The sequence below is a fragment of the Gorilla gorilla genome, chromosome 14 (genome assembly GCF_029281585.2).
Source record: "Gorilla gorilla gorilla isolate KB3781 chromosome 14, NHGRI_mGorGor1-v2.1_pri, whole genome shotgun sequence".
NCBI classification, from domain to species: Eukaryota; Metazoa; Chordata; class Mammalia; order Primates; family Hominidae; genus Gorilla; species Gorilla gorilla.
Window position 1 is genome coordinate 112,916,118 of NC_073238.2, and position 19,475 is coordinate 112,935,592.

At 45.4% G+C, this 19,475-nt stretch overlaps 1 protein-coding gene across 6 annotated transcripts in view; it reads left to right on the top strand.

The window, feature by feature from the left end:
• Nucleotides 1–19,475, top strand: part of FARP1 (FERM, ARH/RhoGEF and pleckstrin domain protein 1) — a 311,003-nt gene that overhangs the window by 61,163 nt on the left and 230,365 nt on the right. For all 6 annotated transcript variants that reach the window (XM_019039583.4, XM_019039582.4, XM_019039584.4 and 3 more), the window contains exon 2: nt 9,686–9,879. In XM_019039583.4, the coding sequence (XP_018895128.3) occupies nt 9,709–9,879 (171 nt within the window). In that variant the 5' untranslated portion in view covers nt 9,686–9,708. The remainder of the gene's footprint in view (nt 1–9,685; nt 9,880–19,475) is intronic.

A 19,475-nucleotide genomic window follows, 5' to 3' on the forward strand; every position in this document is an offset into this window, starting at 1 on the left:
GGTTTTTAGTCAGTTTACAGAGTTGGGTGACCATCACCACGGTCCAGTTTCAGAACATTTCTATCTCCCCAAAAAGACCGCAATTCTTTGTGCCCTTTGCTGTTGATCGAGCTCCGAATCCCAGCCCCAGGCAACTACTTTCTGGATATTTATCCTCCTGATAAAGCCTTGGCTGGATATTACATTTAATAGGATCATAGGTTTATGGTGTCTTTTGCATGTGGCTCTTGTCAGTCAGCAAAATGTTTGCGAGGTCCATCTATGTGGTGTGTGTCAGCATTTTGCATCTTTTTGTGGCAGAACAATATTCCCTGGTATGGATAGATCGCATTTGGTTTATTCACTCACCAGTTGATGACTATTTGGATTATTGGGTTATCCACTTGTTGGCCCTTTTTTGGCTGTGGACATCTGCATGTACTTCTGTGCAGACATATGTTTTCATTTGTCCCGGGAAGATACCTAGGAGTGGAATTGCGGGGTCACCAGGAGAAGGGTTTGCTGGGTTTCATGCCAAACTTATGATTACAATTTTAAGAAACTGCCAAAATGCTTTTTAAAGTGTTTGCAGCATTTTATATTCCTTCCAGCAACCAGCAGTATATGAGTTTCAGATTTTTCACATTCTTGAGAGCTTATTTGGAAGTTCTAGCAGGGGGGAGCACAGCTACTCGTATACCCTTGACCGAAAACCGGTCCTCCTCTATAGGGGATGGTCGTCCTCTTCTGCCAAGCACACAGTTTTGGAAGGGACACACATGGAGTGGTGAGGGAGGAAAGGAACACCAGTCTAGCCAGCCAGGTTAGCTAGATCAACCCTGGCAATCACCCCTAGCCCAATGAACCCTGACGATCAGTGGGGTGACAGATCTCACAGCCAGATGGCCCTTACATCCAGATTCTCCACATTCTTGATAACACTTGTTATTGTCTGTCTTTTTTGTTATAACCATTACAGTGGGTGTGAAATATCTTATTGTATGTATAATTTGCATTTCCTAATGATTAATGATGTTGAACATCTTTTCATGTGCTTAACCATCTTTGTTTTTGCAGATTTAAAATCTTCCTATTATCAGTTTTAAAACATGAGGTAATAGCTAACTTAGAGTGCCTCTCACCATTTCTGCTCCTTTCCCTGCCAGTTTTTTAGCTGCATTATTTCTACATTGTCAGGCGTTATATAATATTCTGTGGCTGTTACAATTATTTTTTTCTTAAAGTATAAATGGATGTAAAGTTTACTAATAATTGTTTTTCATTCTTTCACCATTTACCTTTTGTTTTGCTGAAGTTTATCCTTTAGTAGTTTTTTTGAGAAGAGATTGGCTAACATTCTTCTGAATTCTCACCTGTTTAAAATGTTTGGCTATTGGCTGCATGTGGTGGCTTATGCCTGTAGTCCCAGCACTTTGGAGGCCAAGACAGAAAGATTGCTTGAGGCTAGGAGTGCAAGACTAGCCTGGGCAACATAGCAAGACTTTGTGCATACTAACTGGTGGTGGTGGTGGTGGTGCATATTTGCAGTCTCAGCTACTTGGGAGGCTGAGGCAGGAGGATCGCTTGAGCCCAGGAGCTCGAGGTTACAGTGAGCTGTGATCATGCCACTGCTCTCCAGCCCAGGTGACAGAGTGAGACCCTATCTAAAAAAAAAATAGCAAAAAAATTTGGCTATTATAGTTGAATGAAAATTTGCTTGTGATGAAAGTTTTGATTCTGTTACAATTCTTTGAGGATGTTTTTGGCATTTAAGCCTTGAATGTTGCTGTGGACAATTCTAACATTTTGTCCCCTCATACTTTATTTGAACTCTGCCTAGCTGCCCAAACGATTCCTTCCTGAAGTTTGAAGACCAGCTATGACTCAGGAAATGAGTTGTCAAATTATCTTTGTGGTGATCATTTTATGGTAGTTATCCCTGGAATAGGATATCTTCATTTATTATGGACAAGTATCTTTAATTTCTAAAATGTTTTCCTGAATTATGCCTTAAGCTTTTTTTTTCCTGTTCTATTTGATTTTTGTTTCTTTAGGGATGCCGATTGTGGGTATGTTGGATCATCTCTCTCTGTCTTCCATATCTATCAGTTCTCTGTGTTTTTTTTAGACAGAGTCTCACTCTGTCACCCAGGCTAGAGTACAGTGGCGTGATCTCGGCTCACTGCAAGCTCCACCTCCCGGGTTCATGCCATTGTCTTGCCTTAGCTTCCTGAGTAGCTGGGACTACAGGTGCCCACCACCATGCCCGGCTAATTTTTTTGTATTTTTAGTAGAGACGGGGTTTCACTGTGTTAGCCAGGGTGGTCTCAATCTCCTGACCTCGTGATCCATCTGCCTTGGCCTCCCAAAGTGCTAGGATTACAGGTGTGAGCCACCGTGCCCAGCCAGTTCTTTGTGTTTTAAATCTATTGCTTGCTTTTCTCAGTCTTTCCCATTAGGTCCTTCATATTTTCACCAGTGCATATTTCCTTTTAGCTGCTTCCCATTTGGCCTGTATTTTGGTGATATTTTCATTCTTCCATTTTGTCCTCCTAAGGTCTGCCACCCTTATTCTTTATTTCCTGCTAATGTCTTCCCATAGCTTCCCTGAACTCTTGTAAATCCTTTTATGTTTTTGTCTATGGAATCAGTTATTTCATGAAGTTTTATTAATTTATAACTATGTTTGGACAAAGCTTTAATCTGTTGCATGTAACATTTTCTTTGGATGTTCATCTGTCATTTTTCTTTTTTCTTGCAGCATCTTTGTAAAGGTTTTTTTGTTTGTTTGTTTTTTGGTTAGTAGGTATGAAGTAGCTCTTTGCAGGAGCCTCAGTGGGCCAGCAGACAGAGCCGTGTTCCATACTAATAGGAATTTTCATGACTTGAGGTTGTGTGTGTGTGTGTGTGTGTGTGTGTAATCCTTTCAACCTTTGCTATTCCCTTATTTGCTGAAACTTTGGTAGTCAACCTTGGTGGTATGTCTAATGCAGTCTGTCTTTTTCATCTTGCCTCAGTGACAGACTGCTTCCTACAAATATGGCTTGCCTGTATGGTTTCTCATTTCATATCAATCTCACTATGTCCAGGGAAGCTGTTACTGTGAATCTGCACACCTGTCCCTGTTATTCCAAGAAAGTTATGACTGGTTTGCTGCTTATTTGAAGCTCCGCCATTTTTATCTGAGATCTGTAGCCATGAGCAGCTTCTCCAAGCATTTTCCTTCCCTTCTTTCTGACCTTAACTGCAGCTTGGCACATTTTTGTTAACGTTTTCTGGTTTGGGGCTACAGATGTCTCCCAGTTTCCTCAGGGATGGAATTTGCGTTTTTTAGTTTACTGCTTATTGCTTTTGGATGAATTCCAAGAGGAAGTCCTTATAAGTCGGGATACTAAGACAAGACAACTCTAGTTTTTTACCTTTTCTCTGGTGGTTAAAAATCTTGTTACTTTTTGTTGTTACTTTTTAAAGTAATTTTTCAAATAGAGCTAACTAATAAAGTAGTTTTGCAAGCAGCTTTTAACTTTAAGGTCTGGAATAATCACTTTAGTAATAAGCTATCACAAGGAAAGAAATAGTCTATATTTTGACTATTCCTCAAGAATTTCAGAAGTCACGAAGTTACTGGAGATAAATTCAGAATAGAGCATAGGTTAATATTTATACACTAGAGGCCTTTCGGTTTGTTGGATTTGTTTATCTGGAAGACGGCATTGCATTACTGGGCTTACCAGTTTTGCTATCAAGCATCAATTGTGGTTACCCATTTATGACTTGCCAGCGTTCCTGAGATGTTCCCTTAGCGTTCTTAGGATGCTCAACTCAAAACTCTTGGCTGGATTTATGATTGAATTAAACAGACTTTTCCATGTACAGCAACAGTCTGCATGCAAGTATGATAGCGGAGAAAGTATGACATACTTTGTTCAAGCATCAGTATCCAGAAGTAGAAATAACCTAGACATGAGATCATTTGAGAACTAAAGAGAAAGGAAGTTAAGCTACCAAGTATCTGTTAATGACTAACTCAATTAAATTTTTAAATGCCAAGGTGCTAAAAATTAGAATATATATTTATCTGGGGATTTTGGGCAAGAGGGAGAGAAAGGATTCAGTTCAGAGGATGAGGAGTCTTGCTTTTTGCTTAGGTAGGACAAAGAGAAGATATCTGCAGGGAGGGTCTGAGCACCTTTAGGCTGGGGTGAGGTGGGAGAGTAGAGCCCTTCCTTCCTGCCGTCATCGGCTCCCTGGATGGGCATCAACACTATAGCCAGGTCCATGCCTGCTTGACTCAGAGTGACAAGCCCAGCTATAGCCCAGTGTGAATTACCGTGCACAGGGCCTGTCCCTGCTGAGCAAGTGCAGGGCAGAGGGGGTGGGGTGGGGGAGGGGCCACACCAAAGTAGGAAAAGTGCAAGGAGGGGCTGGGAATGGGGAAGGCCAACTTGACTGATGGCATAGTTTTCTCTGGAGATTGCATTTATTTTTAACCATGAGACAGTGAACAGAAAACATATATGGAATAGAAGTAATTTTGCCTGGCTTGTGAAGATTATTGTGGACACAACTGACTTCATAATGAATATACTGCTCCCCCACCACCACCTCCACACACACACACACACACACTTTGATTCATTGACCCAGTATTGAGGATCTCTTTTCCACTTCGGTGAAGGGCACTAGGCTGGGATTCTAGATTAACCAGGCTGGTCTCATCTCTCAAGGCTAATGAGTGAATGAACCAAAGCAGAGATCACACAACCAAACAGATTAGAAACAGATGCTTAGAAAAAGCTTATTTGAGGCAGAAGTGAGAAAGGCACTTATATAACAGACCTGTGGAATCAGGCATTCAAAAAAGAAGGGGCCAGCGTGGTGGCTCACGCCTGTAATCCCAGCCCTTGGATCATTTGAAGTCAGGAGTTCAAGACCAGCCTAGCCAACATGGTGAAACCCCATCTCTACTGGGGGGGGAAAAAAAAAAAGCCGGGCGTGGTGGTGGGCATCTGTAATCCCAGCTACTGGGGAGGTTGAGGCAGGAGAATCGCTTGAACCTGGAAGGCAGAGGTTGCAGTGAGCCGAGATTGCGCCATTGCACTCCAGCCTGGGTGACAGAACAAGACTCCATCTCAAAAAAAAAAAAAAAAAAAAGCAATTCTCAGATCTTCACTCCATATGTCATCTGGTCACACTGGGGTTCTGAGACAGACAGTGTTAGCTCCAGAAGCATTGCCTGTCTTAGAACCCCTATGTTACCAGACGACATAAGGAGTGAATAAAATCTTCGAAAGGCTTTGATGGACCGTAGGTGAGGAAGGTGAGTGTGGGAGAAGTCAGGAGTAAATGGTGTTTCCTAGACAGTGATCAGGTGTTTCCTAGACATGTTCGATGGAAGGACACGCCCTTTTAGGCCCTGGTGATTTGAGTCGCTGTGGATGTGATCCCATAGTTTCTGATTTGCTGACCTCAGGGCCAGCCCTGTGTCTATGGTGACAGCCTTAGAGGTTTCATTGCAGAGGAAGTAAGGAATTCTTTAGGAAACTTCTGAGGACCTACTCTTAAGGAAAAGGCTGAGAATGAGTTAGGGAAGAAAACTCTACAAAATGAGATTTGCAAACCGGATGGTTTTCCTGAAGAGAAGGCTTTAACACTTTCCTGAGTTTTGTTTGTTTGTTTTTGTATTTGAGACAGAGTCTTGCTCTGTCACCCAGGCTGGAGTGCAGTGGCGCGATCTCGGCTCACTGTAAGCTCCGCCTCCCGGGTTCACGCCATTCTCCTGCCTCAGCCTCCCGAGTAGCTGGGACTATAGGCGCCCACTACCACGCCCGGCTAATTTTTTGTATTTTTAGTAGAGACAGGGTTTCGCCGTGTTGTCCAGGATGGTCTCGATCTCCTGACCTTGTGATCCACCCGCCTTGGCCTCCCAAAGTGCTGGGATTACAGGCGTGAGCCACTGCGCCCAGCCAACTTTCCTTTCAAGCAGTGGTAGAAGTTTCCAGGTGAAGAAAGAGGGCAAAGGGCTGAGCCACAGCGAGCCACGTGTGGAGACCTGGAGGCAGACAGAGGCAGCGGGAGGGGAGGGAGAAGCTGAGGGATCAGGAGACGGACTATCTGGGGAGGAAAGATTTTTTTTTTTTTCTTTTTTAAGGAAAATAACTTTGTTGGCTGGGCACGGTGGTTCACGCCTGTAATCCCAGCATTTTGGGAGGCTGAGGCGGGTGGATCACTTGAGGTCAGGAGTTCAAGACCAGCCTAGCCAACATGGTGAAACCCCATCTCTACTAAAAATACAACAATTAGCTGGGTGTGGTGGTGTGCGCCTGTGATCCCAGCTACTCGGGATGCTGAGGCAGGAGAATTGCTTGAACCTGGGAGGCGGAGGTTGCAGTGAGCCGAGATTGTGCCACTGCACTCCAGCCTAGGTAACAGAGTTTGAGATTCCGTTGCAAATAATAATAATAATAATAATCATAATAGTAAAATAAAATTAATAAAAAATAAAAAACGTTGTTGATACTATAGTACAATGTATAGAATGGTAGAATGGCTTCTTGGGAAAGGGGGAATAGTTGGAGGGGTGGGTGGCTGGAAAGAAATGAAGGGTGACTTTTTCTCAAATGTGAGTGAGACGCATCCCACAGTTCTATTCCTTGCACCCCAGATAGCTCTGTGGTGCCCCTTCTGTGGCCCCTTTGTCCAGAAGTGCCCCCTGGGGGTCTCTTTTTCCCATCTCCTCTTTCTCCATGACCCTCACCATTGGGCCTGATGGTTCATTTTGCTTTTTTGGTTACACATTCACCCCCTTTCATTGATTCTAATGGCTTTCACCCTGAACCCATAGCCCAGACCCAGCCTGGACAGGACAGCTTCCAGACAGGACAGCCCACAGGATGTCCTTTTATAGCCCCAGGGAGCATTCCAAAGCACACTCACGCCTCCCCCTCCTACTTCCTCCCTTCTGCCCTGATTTCAAACTTTCTCATCAGTGTTGGACTTTCTTTTTCTTTTTTCTATCTTTTTTTTTTTTTGAGACAGAGTCTCGCTCTGTTGCCCAGGCTGGAGTGCGGTGGCACGATCTTGGCTCACTGCAACCTCCGCCTCCCGGGTTCACGCCATTCTCCTGCCTCAGCCTCCTGAGTAGCTGGGACTACAGGCGCCCGCCACCACGCCCGGCTAATTTTTTGTATTTTTAGTAGAGACGGGGTTTCACCATGTTAGCCAGGATAGTCTCCATCTCCTGACCTCATGATCTGCCTGCCTCAGCCTCCCAAAGTACTGGGATTACAGGCGTGAGCCACCGCGCCCAGCCCAGTGTTGGACTTTCACCTCCTCTTGGTAGCTAACCATTTTTAACATTGAGTTAGTTTTTCCACAGAAGTAGATTTTATAGCATCACCTTTTGATTTCCATTGCTGCTGTCCAGATTGGTACTTCAAGCATGAATTGTTACAGTTGATTTGGAATTGGATGCCCCAGCCCCTGCCCTCCCAGCCCTCTTTCTTTAGTTATTATAGTACCATCCTCAGGCTCATTTTGCTGAAATTGTTGTTGTTGTGTTGTTAGTCTTGCCTCAGTGGCTCCTGCTGCCTGCAGGGTAAAGACCATATTTTTCAGCCAGGCATTTGAAGTCCTCTAAAGGAGGGGTCGCCAGATCCTGGGCCGTGGACCAGTGGTCCGTGGCCTGTCAGGAACTGGGCCGCACAGCAGGAGGTGAGCAGCAGGCGAGCAGCAGGTGAGCATCACCGCCTGAGCTCCGCCTCCTGTCAGATCAGCTGCAAGCATTAGATTCTCATAGGAGCACAGACCCTGTTGGGAACTGCGCATGCGAGGGATCTAGGTTGTGCGCTCCTTATGAGAATCTAATGCCTGATGATCTGAGGTGGAACCGTTTCATCCCGCAACCATTGCCTCTACTTTGTCTGTGGAAAAACTGTCTTCCACAAAACAAGTCCCTGGTGCCACAAAGGTTGGGGACCGCTGCTCTAGAGCCTGACTTCAAATCATTTCTAAAACACATCTTGAACTCTCTGGCTCTGATTCTCACTCTTTTTTGCCTGTGCCATCGTGTTTCTGTCCCGTAACTCGGTGGATGCCATTCCACTTCCCAGGAGTGCCTTTTCCTTGTCTGTCTCCTATCTCTTTCCAAGTATTTTCCAACGTTTGAGACCAACTTGAGTTCAATTCTCACCTTCTCCATGATGGAAGGCTTCCCTCTCTTTTAACCACTTCATCTTACATGGAAATCTCATTCCGTTATGTCCTTCTGACACTAAATACGCAGCCATATATAAATATACTGGCTGAGTGGTCCAGTCGTTAAGCAGCCAGTATTGACCTCCACTCCGTGTGAGGCATTGTGCCTAGGTAGGCGCTGAGCTGCAAAGGACATTCGAGATTGGGTTCCTGCTTTAAGGGCATCACAGTGCCTTCTCCACACACGTGGGCTCAACCACCACGGTGTGGCTTTGATAGCCACGAGCACAGAGGGGATAGCAGCACATGTGCTCTGCACCAGATGCCAGGATGTGACATTTGTTTTCGTTTTTGAGGTGGAGTTTCACGCTTGTCCCCCAGGCTGGAGTGCAGTGGTGCAATGTTGGCTCACTGCAACCTCCACCTCCTGGCTTCAAGCGATTCTCCTGCCTCAGCCTCCCGAGTAGCCAGGACTACAGGTACATGCCACCACACCCGGCTAATTTTTGTGTGTTTAGTAGAGGTGGGGTTTCACCATGTTGGCCAGGCTGGTCTCGAACTCCTGACCTCAGGTGATTCACCCACCTTGGCCTCCGAAAGTGCTGGGATTACAGGCGTGAGCCACCGCGCCTGGCTGGGATGTGACATTTGAACTGAATTTTAAAGCAATGGTAGAAGTTTCCAGGTGAAGAAAGAGGGCAAAGCACTCAGCCACAGCAAGCCATGCATGTGGAGACCTGGAGCCAGACAGAGGCAGCGAGAGGGGAGGGAGAAGCTGAGGGAGGGTGTCATCAGACAAGAGTAGACTATCTGGGGAGGAAAGATGATTGTTTTTAGGAAAATAACTTTGTTGATACTATAGTATAGTGTGTAGAGTGGCTTCTTGGGAAAGGGGAAATAGTTGGAGGGGTGGGTGGCTGGAAAGAAATGAATTATTAGGTGGTTTTTGTAACAGAAATAGACACTAGAAACCAAGAAAAATGACCGTACTCTCTGTTGCCTCTGTCTATGTGAGTGTATGTCTGCGAGCGTATGTCTATTTCCTCAACCACATTATTAGCCCGAGCTCTGCAGTGCGCGTTTTACCTGTTTATCTTTAGAATACCCACAGTGCTTAGCATGTAACTGTGTCCATAAAGGTAATTAATGGATGCTAATGATATGGTTTAGTCACTGTTTATCATCTTCCCACCAGACTTCAATGTGTAAAAAGTAGTGCTTAGCCTAGCTCATTGTAGACACTGAATAATGAAGAACAGACTGTAAAACGAGAAAGGAATAAAATATGCAACAATATGCAAAATTATTCAAAAGGATAAAGTATGCAAAAAGTATTTGCATGCCTTGAGTGCTTAAAGGTGACTTTGTGAGTGAACCGATGCCTCCCTACATGTGATTCCTGTGCAGGGGATGGAGCCCCCTGCCCACCTGGGTGGGGTTCAAGGTGGCACACAGCTTGGGTGGTAGTCTCCTGTTCTGATGTGTTTTTCTTTCTCACTGCTTCCTGCAGATATTCTCTAAGCCGCTTTCATCATGGGAGAAATAGAGCAGAGGCCGACCCCAGGATCACGACTGGGGGCCCCGGAAAATTCGGGGATCAGTACCTTGGAACGTGGACAGAAGCCGCCCCCAACACCTTCAGGAAAACTCGTGTCCATCAAAATCCAGATGCTGGATGACACCCAGGAGGCATTTGAAGTTCCAGTAAGTTGGGGGCTTATCTGTGAACCCAGGAGTGTGGTAGGGGACAGCCTTTGGTGTGAGGAGGTTCGGCTCATTCCCATGGCCAGTGACATGAGGCGGCTGGAGGTCCTGCATGTTCAGCACCTCCCTCCCCGCCCTCCAATGGCCCCGCTGACCCGTTCTGGTTTCGAGCTCTCCAGTGTCTAGATTTATGCTTGAACCACCCATATAGTGATGTCAGTGGCCTCGGTGCTTGAATTTTACTATGAACTTTCATTCAAATATATATATGTAATCTAAGTGCATATGTATATGTTATGTATATATATGTAACTGGAGGGAAGAGTGGTCTTGTGGCTGGATCCCAGTTTAATTTACTGGTCATAGACAATTCCTCTCTCACATTGGTGCTTGTGCGTGTGTGTTTGTGGCAGGGGGGCTGTCGAACTCAAGTCCAGGTTACTGGCAAGAACAGTCCAGAGAGCATCATTAAAGAGCCGCATGTGTTTTCATGTGAGGGAATCAGGAGAGCCTGTGCATGCAACCCCACAGGGCAGGTGTGGGAGTATCGAAAAGCCTCCTTCCGAGCCTGCCATATGGCAGCCCTAGAGATGGGGAGGCCCTGCCACCGCAGGGCCCTGGACAGAGCAGCCTGGGGGCCGGAGGTGTCACAGGAGGAGCCGGCAGCCTGGGCCCCTCAGCAGCTGGAGCCGCTGGAGCCTCTGGTGCTCCTCACTTCTGCTCCTCACTTCTGCTGTTCTTCTCCGAGCCCCTGCCTGGCCTCTCCCAGCCTCCTCCTCAGATCGCTCCTGCGGGAGGATGAGAAGCTGCCGCCTGCTTCGTGCAGCTGGTGCACATCTTATTCCCGGCAGGAGAGGAAGTGGGAGTGTCTGGCTGGCTAAGCAGCAGGCCCACTCCCTCTCATCGGCTCAGTCCAGAGAACTCTTAACACTCCTCGGATCTAGTATTTTGGGTTTTCTGTCTGGAGTATCAAATACCATGTCTAATATTGTTTGCGGAGGAGGAAGATAACTCTTGAATTCCAAGCAGCCAACTTACAAACAAACTCTGGGAGCACACCTGTTTTTAACATGGAGATGATCTGTGTGTCATTCCTGTTGGCTAGAGGGGCTGGAATTTAATAGTCGACATTAACGTTGGTAACCCATCATTTAATCACTTATGGGATATGAGTCAGCAAATTATATTTATTTCAAAGAACATTGCTCAGAGCACATGAACTAACATTAAATGTCTCAGGAAAAGATAAACTCAGAATAGCTATGCTTAAAACCACCAATTTATTGCGCACTGCAAACAACCTTTGTGTTTTCTAATTTTCTTGTGGAATTTGTATCTTTCAAGGACTTGGGACAGCTTTGTATTTTGGTGAACAAAGCTATTGCTAATCTGCTAAAATCATAGACTCTGTTGAGGAGAGCCCCTGCCATCCGGTCAGAATTGGGCCTCCTGGCACATGTGGTCCGTTTGTGCGCCACCTCACCCACTTTTTTGTCTTTGTTGCCAGACTGGTTCAGTGAGGTGTTTCGTTTCAGTGTTTCCTATTGAGTACTGTGAAGGACTTCTGAGCCCAGATTTCTAGCACACACATTCTATTACACGGTGTTTCTCTGAGTGGGTTGGACTGTGGAACTGGCAAATGCTGCTCTTGTGTGCACTCACTCCAGGGATCGTTGGACTGTGCTCACCTGCAGTTCTTCTTGAAACCAAAGAAAGTCAAGACCCCATTCCTAGCTACTATTTAGCACCTATCCAGGAGCTCCCTGCCCAAGAAGTAGTAATAGAAGTGTGTTTTTATCTTTTAAAATGATTTTTCTTCATAATTTCTGATGGCTTATGCTTTGCATTTATAAGCCCTTTGTCTGGAAGGAACCTTTCTCATGCTCTCTAATAAACTCCTATGCATTCTTAAAAGCCCTATCAGTTTTACCTGGATCCTACTCTCTCAAGCAGGGCTTTTTCTTCCTTCCTGCAGACCACTTTACTCATATACCTGTCAGATGCACAAGGGAGCCTGGGTTCAAATCCCAGCATCTCCTACTGAGAGTTGTGCAGCGTGAACAAGTTATTTAACCTGTCTGTATCGATAAAATGAGGCTAATAATAAACTCGACTTCATACTATATGAGAATAAAAAAAGAGGTGACACAAAGTGTTTGGAGCAATTCTTGACATGTAGTAAGAGCTTAACTAAATAGTGGTAATGACATGCACGTCCAACTGCCTGCCTGTTCTGTCTATATCCCCAGCATCTAGCGTGGCACCTGGCATATAGTAGCTGCTAATTAAATGTTTGCTGACTGTTAGAGTGAGTGTGAGTTTATTTTACAAGTAGAATTAATGCCATTGTTCATTTTCACATGTCTCCTCCATTCATATTTTTCTTTCTCTCTTTTTTTTTTGAGACGGAGTCTTGCTGTGTCTCTAGGCTGAAGTGCAGTGGTGCGATCTCAGCTCACTGCAGTCTCCTCCACCTGGGTTTAAGCGATTCTTCTGCCTCAGCCTCCCAAGTAGCTGGTACGATAGGTGCCTGCCACCACACCCAGCCAATTTTTCTATTTTTAGTAGAGACAGGCTTTTACCATGTTGACCAGGATGGTCTTGATCTCCTGACCTCATGATCCGTCTGCCTTGGCCTCCCAAAGTGCTGGGATTACAGGTGGGAGCCATCACACCTGGCCATATTTTAATTTTTCTAGTTTGGTCAGAATCTTTCTCTTAACCTCTGGGAAACAGATGTATTCCTTCACTGGCTGTAGAAAGTCACATATCAGCATTTTTATTGGTGGAGATGATTCTGAGTCAGTACCTCATGCTCTTTAAGAGCAGCCACGGCCAGGCCAGCAGCAGCTGAAAGGCATCGGGGCTGGCTGTGATGGCCCAGTCATCAGGGATTGGGAGGAAGGTGACTACAGGATTGTGAGAGACTCAGCTCCCCAGTCTTGCTTTAAAACCTTGCTGTGAAACTTTTTGCTGGGAATTCAAGGCCAAGTGTCTGACCCTGGAAACGTCCTTTGATGGAGTGCCCCAAGTGAATGACTTCTCATGGCTCAGTCACATTCGCCACGCAAGGCCAAGTGTCTGACCCTGGAAACGTCCTTTGATGGAGTGCCCCAAGTGAATGACTTCTCATGGCTCAGTCACATTCGCCACGCAGCTGAGCCGGGCACGTGGCCAGAAGTCCCTGCAGTTTCCTTTGGGGATGACTGGTGTCTTTCCCTGGGGGTTGAATTTCCTGGGCCTTTACTTATTAATTTTATTTTAAAATACGGAATTATAGGCAAAGCAGTCATTTAAAATGCAAATCCCCTAAACACTTCCTGAAACAAAGAACCACACCATCTTCTCCATGGTGTCTCTGTCCTTCTTTGTACCCTAAAAAAATTATTATTAAAGAGGTCTACCTTTTGGGAGGCTTTGGCAGTTGGCTCCACGATCTCTTCCATTCTGTAGCTGTTTCCACAAGCACCTCTGTGGTTGAACTTGGACAGTCTTTTTAGGTATTTCCTCTGCAGAGTGGAAAGTTCAAGCGCAGTATTTATAGTAAATTTTTGCATGGTGTTTTTTCATCTTTATGTGGAAAACACCGTGCAAATAAGCTTCAGCCTGTGGTTTATGATATATGCAGCTTTCTCTTCCAACCAGAGGTTATGAAACAGAGTGACTCTTGGGCATCTGAAAGGGTTAATAAGGTGCCCCTATGCCCGCCCAGGCCATTTCCCTGATGGTTCCTGGGAAGGTTTTCTGTGTCCCCTCCTCGTGACCCTGCGGGTAAACAAACACAGTTCCCACTGACATTAGTAGGATGAAGCAGATGGTTTCCTCTGCAAGTGTTTATTCAGTTTATGTATTTTCATTAGCAGTGTTTCTATAGGAAGAGCAGAGGAAATAAGACACAGCCATTTTTATTTTTTATTTTTATTTTTATTTTTTGCTTCTTTTGAGCGGCCCTGGTAAAAAAAAATGCTTGGGGAAGATGCTCACAGGTGATAAAAAAGACACCTAGTGCCTGTCGAAGGGTTAGAGGGAGTGATGGCCAGTTGCAGGCGGGTGGACGATGGCAGAAGCCCAGAAGCCCCCCAGGAGAGCAGGGGGCAGGAGTTAGTTGCTGCAGAGGGAACTCGGCGTCTATGACCGTCGTCGCAGGAAATGATCCTTGTAACTTTCTCGTGTTGCTGTCTTGTCACTGCTGTACTCGAGCTTTTGTAGCTCCTGAGACTTAAGTAGCATTCATCCTTTGCCTGAGGATCAAGTGTGGGCTTCGTAGCTCGGGGAGCCTGGGAGAGAGCAATGAGCCTCCATGGAGGGGCCCTGTACACCGGGAGGTGCCTGGGCAACTCCCATGGCTCATCTCAACCACAGTCCTCGGCGGTTTGTTTTCTGCATTAGCTTCTCATGCCAGAACACCCTCTTATTTGTTTACCTGCTTAGTGTTGGCCTCTTGCAGGTAGAGTGGACACTCCTTGGAGGGCACGCCCTCTTGTTCTTGTTCGTCATCATGTGCTACGCCGCAGCGGTGCCTGTGCATGAAACTGACTGGTGACAGTTCTGCTCGGTCGTTTAACTATACGAGAGTTGGTGCTGTCCTAGCATAACAAGGGAAAGAGCAAGTGGGAAGAGCTTCTGAGTCCCTTCCTCGTGTTTTCACAGCGTGAAGGTGGGGCTGGGATTGGAGTCCGGCCCGCCAGACCCTCAGCTTACCCATCTTCTGGGCACTAAGAGCCGCCTCCTTTGTGAGATTCGCGGACTTCCTCTGCCTCCTACTCCCACAGAGGTGGTCCCTGTTCAGCTTGGCCCGCCCCTCCCCCACCCCACATCCTCACCCCACATCCTCACCCCACATCCTCACCCCATGCTGCCCTGTTCTTACCTCTTTGTAAACACCCACGCCATCCTCACCCCGAACACATTGATCAAAATCCCACCAACTGCCAGGCCTCTCCCAGGCTTGTGCTCAAGGCCAGCCTTCTCTCCTGACAGTGCTGATAGCTCACCTCCAGTCAGACCTTGAATCATGGTCTCTAATCTTGCCCCTCGCACTCATTATTCCTGGTGCAGTGACTCAGTTTTTTAATCTGCAAAATTAGGCACTGGGGCCAGATGATGTTAAAGGCTACTCCCAACCCCTTTCCTCCTTTGGAAGTGAGGACCCTGTGTTGACATGCTCCTTGACAAATTAACTTTTTGTGACTGTATTTGTGAATTCTCCAGACAGATGGTAAAATCTTTGAGGAAAGAGATTTTTAATCTTAGAGCAAACCTTGAGGCCCCCAAAGCCTGATTAGACACAGTGGGTACCGTGTGTCTACTGTTAAAGAAAGCTATGTGATGAGAGTGAAGAAGCATGCCACGATTTATATGTCCCATGCCAGTTGCGGGCCGCGGGAAATGTTGTGATTGGCCTTATGTGCGTGTGGGGTGGCTGTTTACATAAAACTCACTGCAGTACATAGGGCTGAACTCCATGCTGTTTGACTGTGGGAAATGGAAGACGGAAAGAAATCAAATATTTTCTTGATAATACATTATTAGTAGAAGATTCAAGTTTAAGTTGAAATCAGAGAAGACCTAAAGTTTTTGAGAAAAGTAATGAGTTTGTATGTCATAAAAGACCACATAGGTTCTTTTCTGGTGTCAGAATCGCCTGTGCTGTCTTGGAGACCTAATTAGGAGTGTTACAAATTCAGTCCCATACATGATTAAACATTGATTTCATTTCGTTATTATACCTTTTGAAATGTAACAGTTCTTTCATTCCTTTAATTTTCACTGAAACCTAGGTTTGAGATCAATAGGGAGCTTATTCTCTGAGAGCTCTGGTTCAGAGTAAGGTTTCCACTGGTGGTAGATTCTAGAGCTGGCTTCATAAGCTCCATCTCAGAAAAAGGGACAGAGCCGAAGTTTGTCTTTTCAGAAAGCTCAGGGTTTCCTCTTTGTGGCCCTGCAGTTGACATCAGGAGCTGGGCTTGTGCTCATTGGTAGCAACTGTGCCTTTATGGAAGTGTGTTCATTTTCTCTGTCTTTGTCTATATTTATTTATTAAAAAGTCTTTTTTTTTTTTTTGAGACAAGATCTTGCTCTGTCACCCAGGTTGGAGTGCAGTGGCATGATCATAGCTCACTGCAGCATCAAACTCCTGCCTTAGCCTCCCTAGTAGCTGGGACTACAGGTGCATGCCACCACACCGGGCTAATTTATTTTTATTTTTATTTGTAGAGATGAGGTCTTGCTACGTTGTCCAGTCTGGAACTCCTGGTCAAGCAGTCCTCCCCTTTGGTCTCCCAAAGTATTGGGATGACGGGCATGAGCCACTGCATCCAGCCACATATTTTTTATTTCTAATAATTTTGCTTCCCAATTTATTTTAATTTTTTGAGACAGAGTCTTCTCTGTCACCCAGGCTGGAGTGCAGTGGAGCAATCCTGGCTCACTGCTGCCTTGACCTTCCGGGCTCAGCAGGCCTCCCACCACAGCCCCCCCTAGTTGCTGAGACTACAGGCACGCATCACCACACCTAGCTATTTTTTTTTTACTTTTTGTAGAGACAGGGGTCTCGCTATGTTGCCCAGGCTGGTCTCAAACTCCTGGACTGAAGTGATCCTCCTGCATTGGCTTCCTAAAGTGCTGTGATTGAAGGCATGAGCCACTGTACCCGGCCTGTTTTCCTTCTTAATTTCTCTTTCAGCCATCTTAGGGAATGTGCCCTTTTTGGTAAGATGAAGAAAGTATTTTTTTTTTCTTTTTCTTTTTCTCCCTGCAAAGAGGTGAAATACACATTTAACTAAAGGTCTTGAGGGGGCGGGGTCTATCTTTTCTGTATGTGTAGCGGTCCCGACTCTCCTGGAATGGAGTCCCTCCCTGACAGTGGGGTTGTCCCTCCAGTGGTCTGATTGTACTGATAATGGAAGGAAGGTGTTTAGATCCCAGGACTACTTAATTTTCTTCTTTTGCCCCAAATGCTTCACACATAAGAGGTGGAGATGGTGGAGGAGGAGGAGGATAGACCCAAATAAAATTTAATTGGCCCTTTCAGACCTGCAGGGAGGTGTGTGTGCCCAGGACTGCTTTTGCCGCCGCTTAAGCAGCTGCGCTTTGAACTAGAGCAAGCAGAGGGAACTTAGCATGTTCACCCAGCTTTAAAAAATAAGTCAGCGTTTCTTTTTTCTTATCACTGTTTCTTTTGGCTCCTTTTATTTGCAAAGTTTCTGGAACAGAATTTAAGGCTACTTTGCTTGGCATGGTCATTTCTGTGTTTTATTTAACTTTGAGTGATAAATGGTGCTTGTCTGAGTCTAGCCCCATGAGATTAAATTTAAAGGCTATTTTGGCTATTTTAATAGAGAAAAAAAATTTTTTCATAAATCATTTTAGCTAAATACTGTTAGCTTTCCTTTCTGGCGTCTCAGGAGCAAAGAGTAGAATTTAAGAGCTGGCTTGAAATGTTTGTGTGCACCCCATTCAGCTGTAGTTAAGACCCTTGTGATCAAAGTCAGTTCTCTAGCTCTGATATGCTTGCAGTAATTCTTCAACAGCTGTTTGCTATTTTCTCCCTGAAAAAAAAAAATCAGTATAACCTAATTAAAAGAATAAACTAATTGAGAATGTCTGAATCTGACTTTAAAATGGGCCATGATCTGAGAAAATGGAGGAAGTTTGAAAAGCTGCTTTTTTTCTCTTTTAAATGGAAACAATACTCTCAATGATAAGAAACAGAGGGGTTAAAGGGGAAGTGCAGGTCCTGGGTCCGGGCTGCCTCGCTTCCTACCTATGTGGCGCTGCATGAGTGGCTGACCATTCTCATCTCTACACATGGAGAATACCTACCACTTGAGGCCCAGGTGAGGCTCTAATGAGATCTTCTGCAAAAACACCTTGCAGAGAACACATATTTGGTTCTCATGAAAGTAGGTTGTCTTCCTTCCTTTCACCCTGAACTTTAGTTTCCTTCTTGTTCTTTCACGGAATTGAGGCTCTGCTTTCAATGTAGAGCTGTTGGCTGGATCAATGGGAGAAAAGAAAGCGAATGAAAGCACTTAAGAATAAAAAATCATGTGCTTCTGTCAGATGGAGTCATTCCTCTTAGACCACAGCTGCCTGTGTAGTCTCACATCAAACTGGGGCTTTCTTTGGAGGGGAGTCATTACTTAAGCCAAAGCTGTGTCCCAAGGGGCCTTTTGGAAGGTCTATAAGAACCAAGCACCACTTGGACAATTGCCGTGAAACCTCCATTTCTGCCAAGCTCGTTTACTGCGTTTTCGTGGACTTACGTGCAGCTTCTGTGAGCTTCAGTTTAATCAACTTGAAAATTGAGGGGGTTGCACTTTGCGCTCAGAAATTTTACGTGCATTTTTGCTTTCCTGATTTCTTGATCTCCTCTATTTTCTTAGCTTCAAAACTTTTCCATTTTCCTAGAGTCAGGATGTTCCTGGCTGAATCATGCGTCCCTCTACCATGGACTGGATGAATGGTTTTAAGGTAGACATAGGATTTCCAGATCCTGTAGGGTAGGTCTTCTCAATATGGGCTGTGTGGGTTCATTTGAAGGAAGCGCTCAGCCAGCTGGATGCTCTTGTGTTAGAATGTAAATATAAAAACATTGCACATATTAAATGGACTGATTTTTAAAAACTATCTGCCATGTTTGAACGTTCAATTATTTGCTGTCTTCTATCACTTTGAGCATTTGAGCTGGAGATAATGATTTTAACTCATAAGACAGACACAGAATGACTTAGTTTGGGATTTCTCTTCTGTAGATAGAATGATCATGTAAAAGAGCAGTTCTCAAAGCTGTTAGCACTTTGTAACTTTGAAGGAGAGCCTCAAAGGTCTCTGTTTCCTCACTTATACAAACAGGAAGTTGGACCAGATACCACAGTGGAATTCTGTGGCTCTGGTTTTATTTTATGGAATGTGGTCTTGGAAACATGATACGGGTTTCACAAATGTGTATCAACATGGAAGGCAAGGTGCTACTGGTGATAAGAAAATGAATAAAAACAATAACTACCCTCTGAAAAATCCCTTGCTGTGTGCCAGACATTGTGCCAAGTCTGCCCGTACATTATCTCATTTGTTGCTAAGTGAACCTATGAGGCAGGTGAGAATAACACCGATTGGTCTCACAGGGCATAAGTGACTTGGCGTGGGTCAGAATGCTGGAGAGAAGGAGCTGGAGTCCCAGCCCAGAACCACATACACCTAAGCCTGTGTGTCACTCACTTTGTTAATGGTCTGGGGCCATAAAGAGCCGTTAGGATAATACAACATGTTAGCTGTGCTAGAGCCTGTGACAGGTGCCAGTGGAGGGTGCTTTTTTTTTTTTTTTTTGAGACGGAGTCTTGCTCTGTTGCTAGGCTGGAGTGCAGTGGAGTGATCTCCGCTCACTGCAACCTCCACCTCCCGGGTTCAAGTGATTGTCCTGCCTCAGCCTCCCGAGTAGCTAGGACTGCAGGCGTGCACCACCATGCCCAGCTAATTTTTTTTTTTTTTTTTTTTTTTAAGTAGAGATGGGGTTTCACCGTGTTGGCCAGGATGGTCTTGGTCTCTTGACCTCGCAACCCGGCTGCCTCGGCCTCCTAAAGTGCTGAGATTAC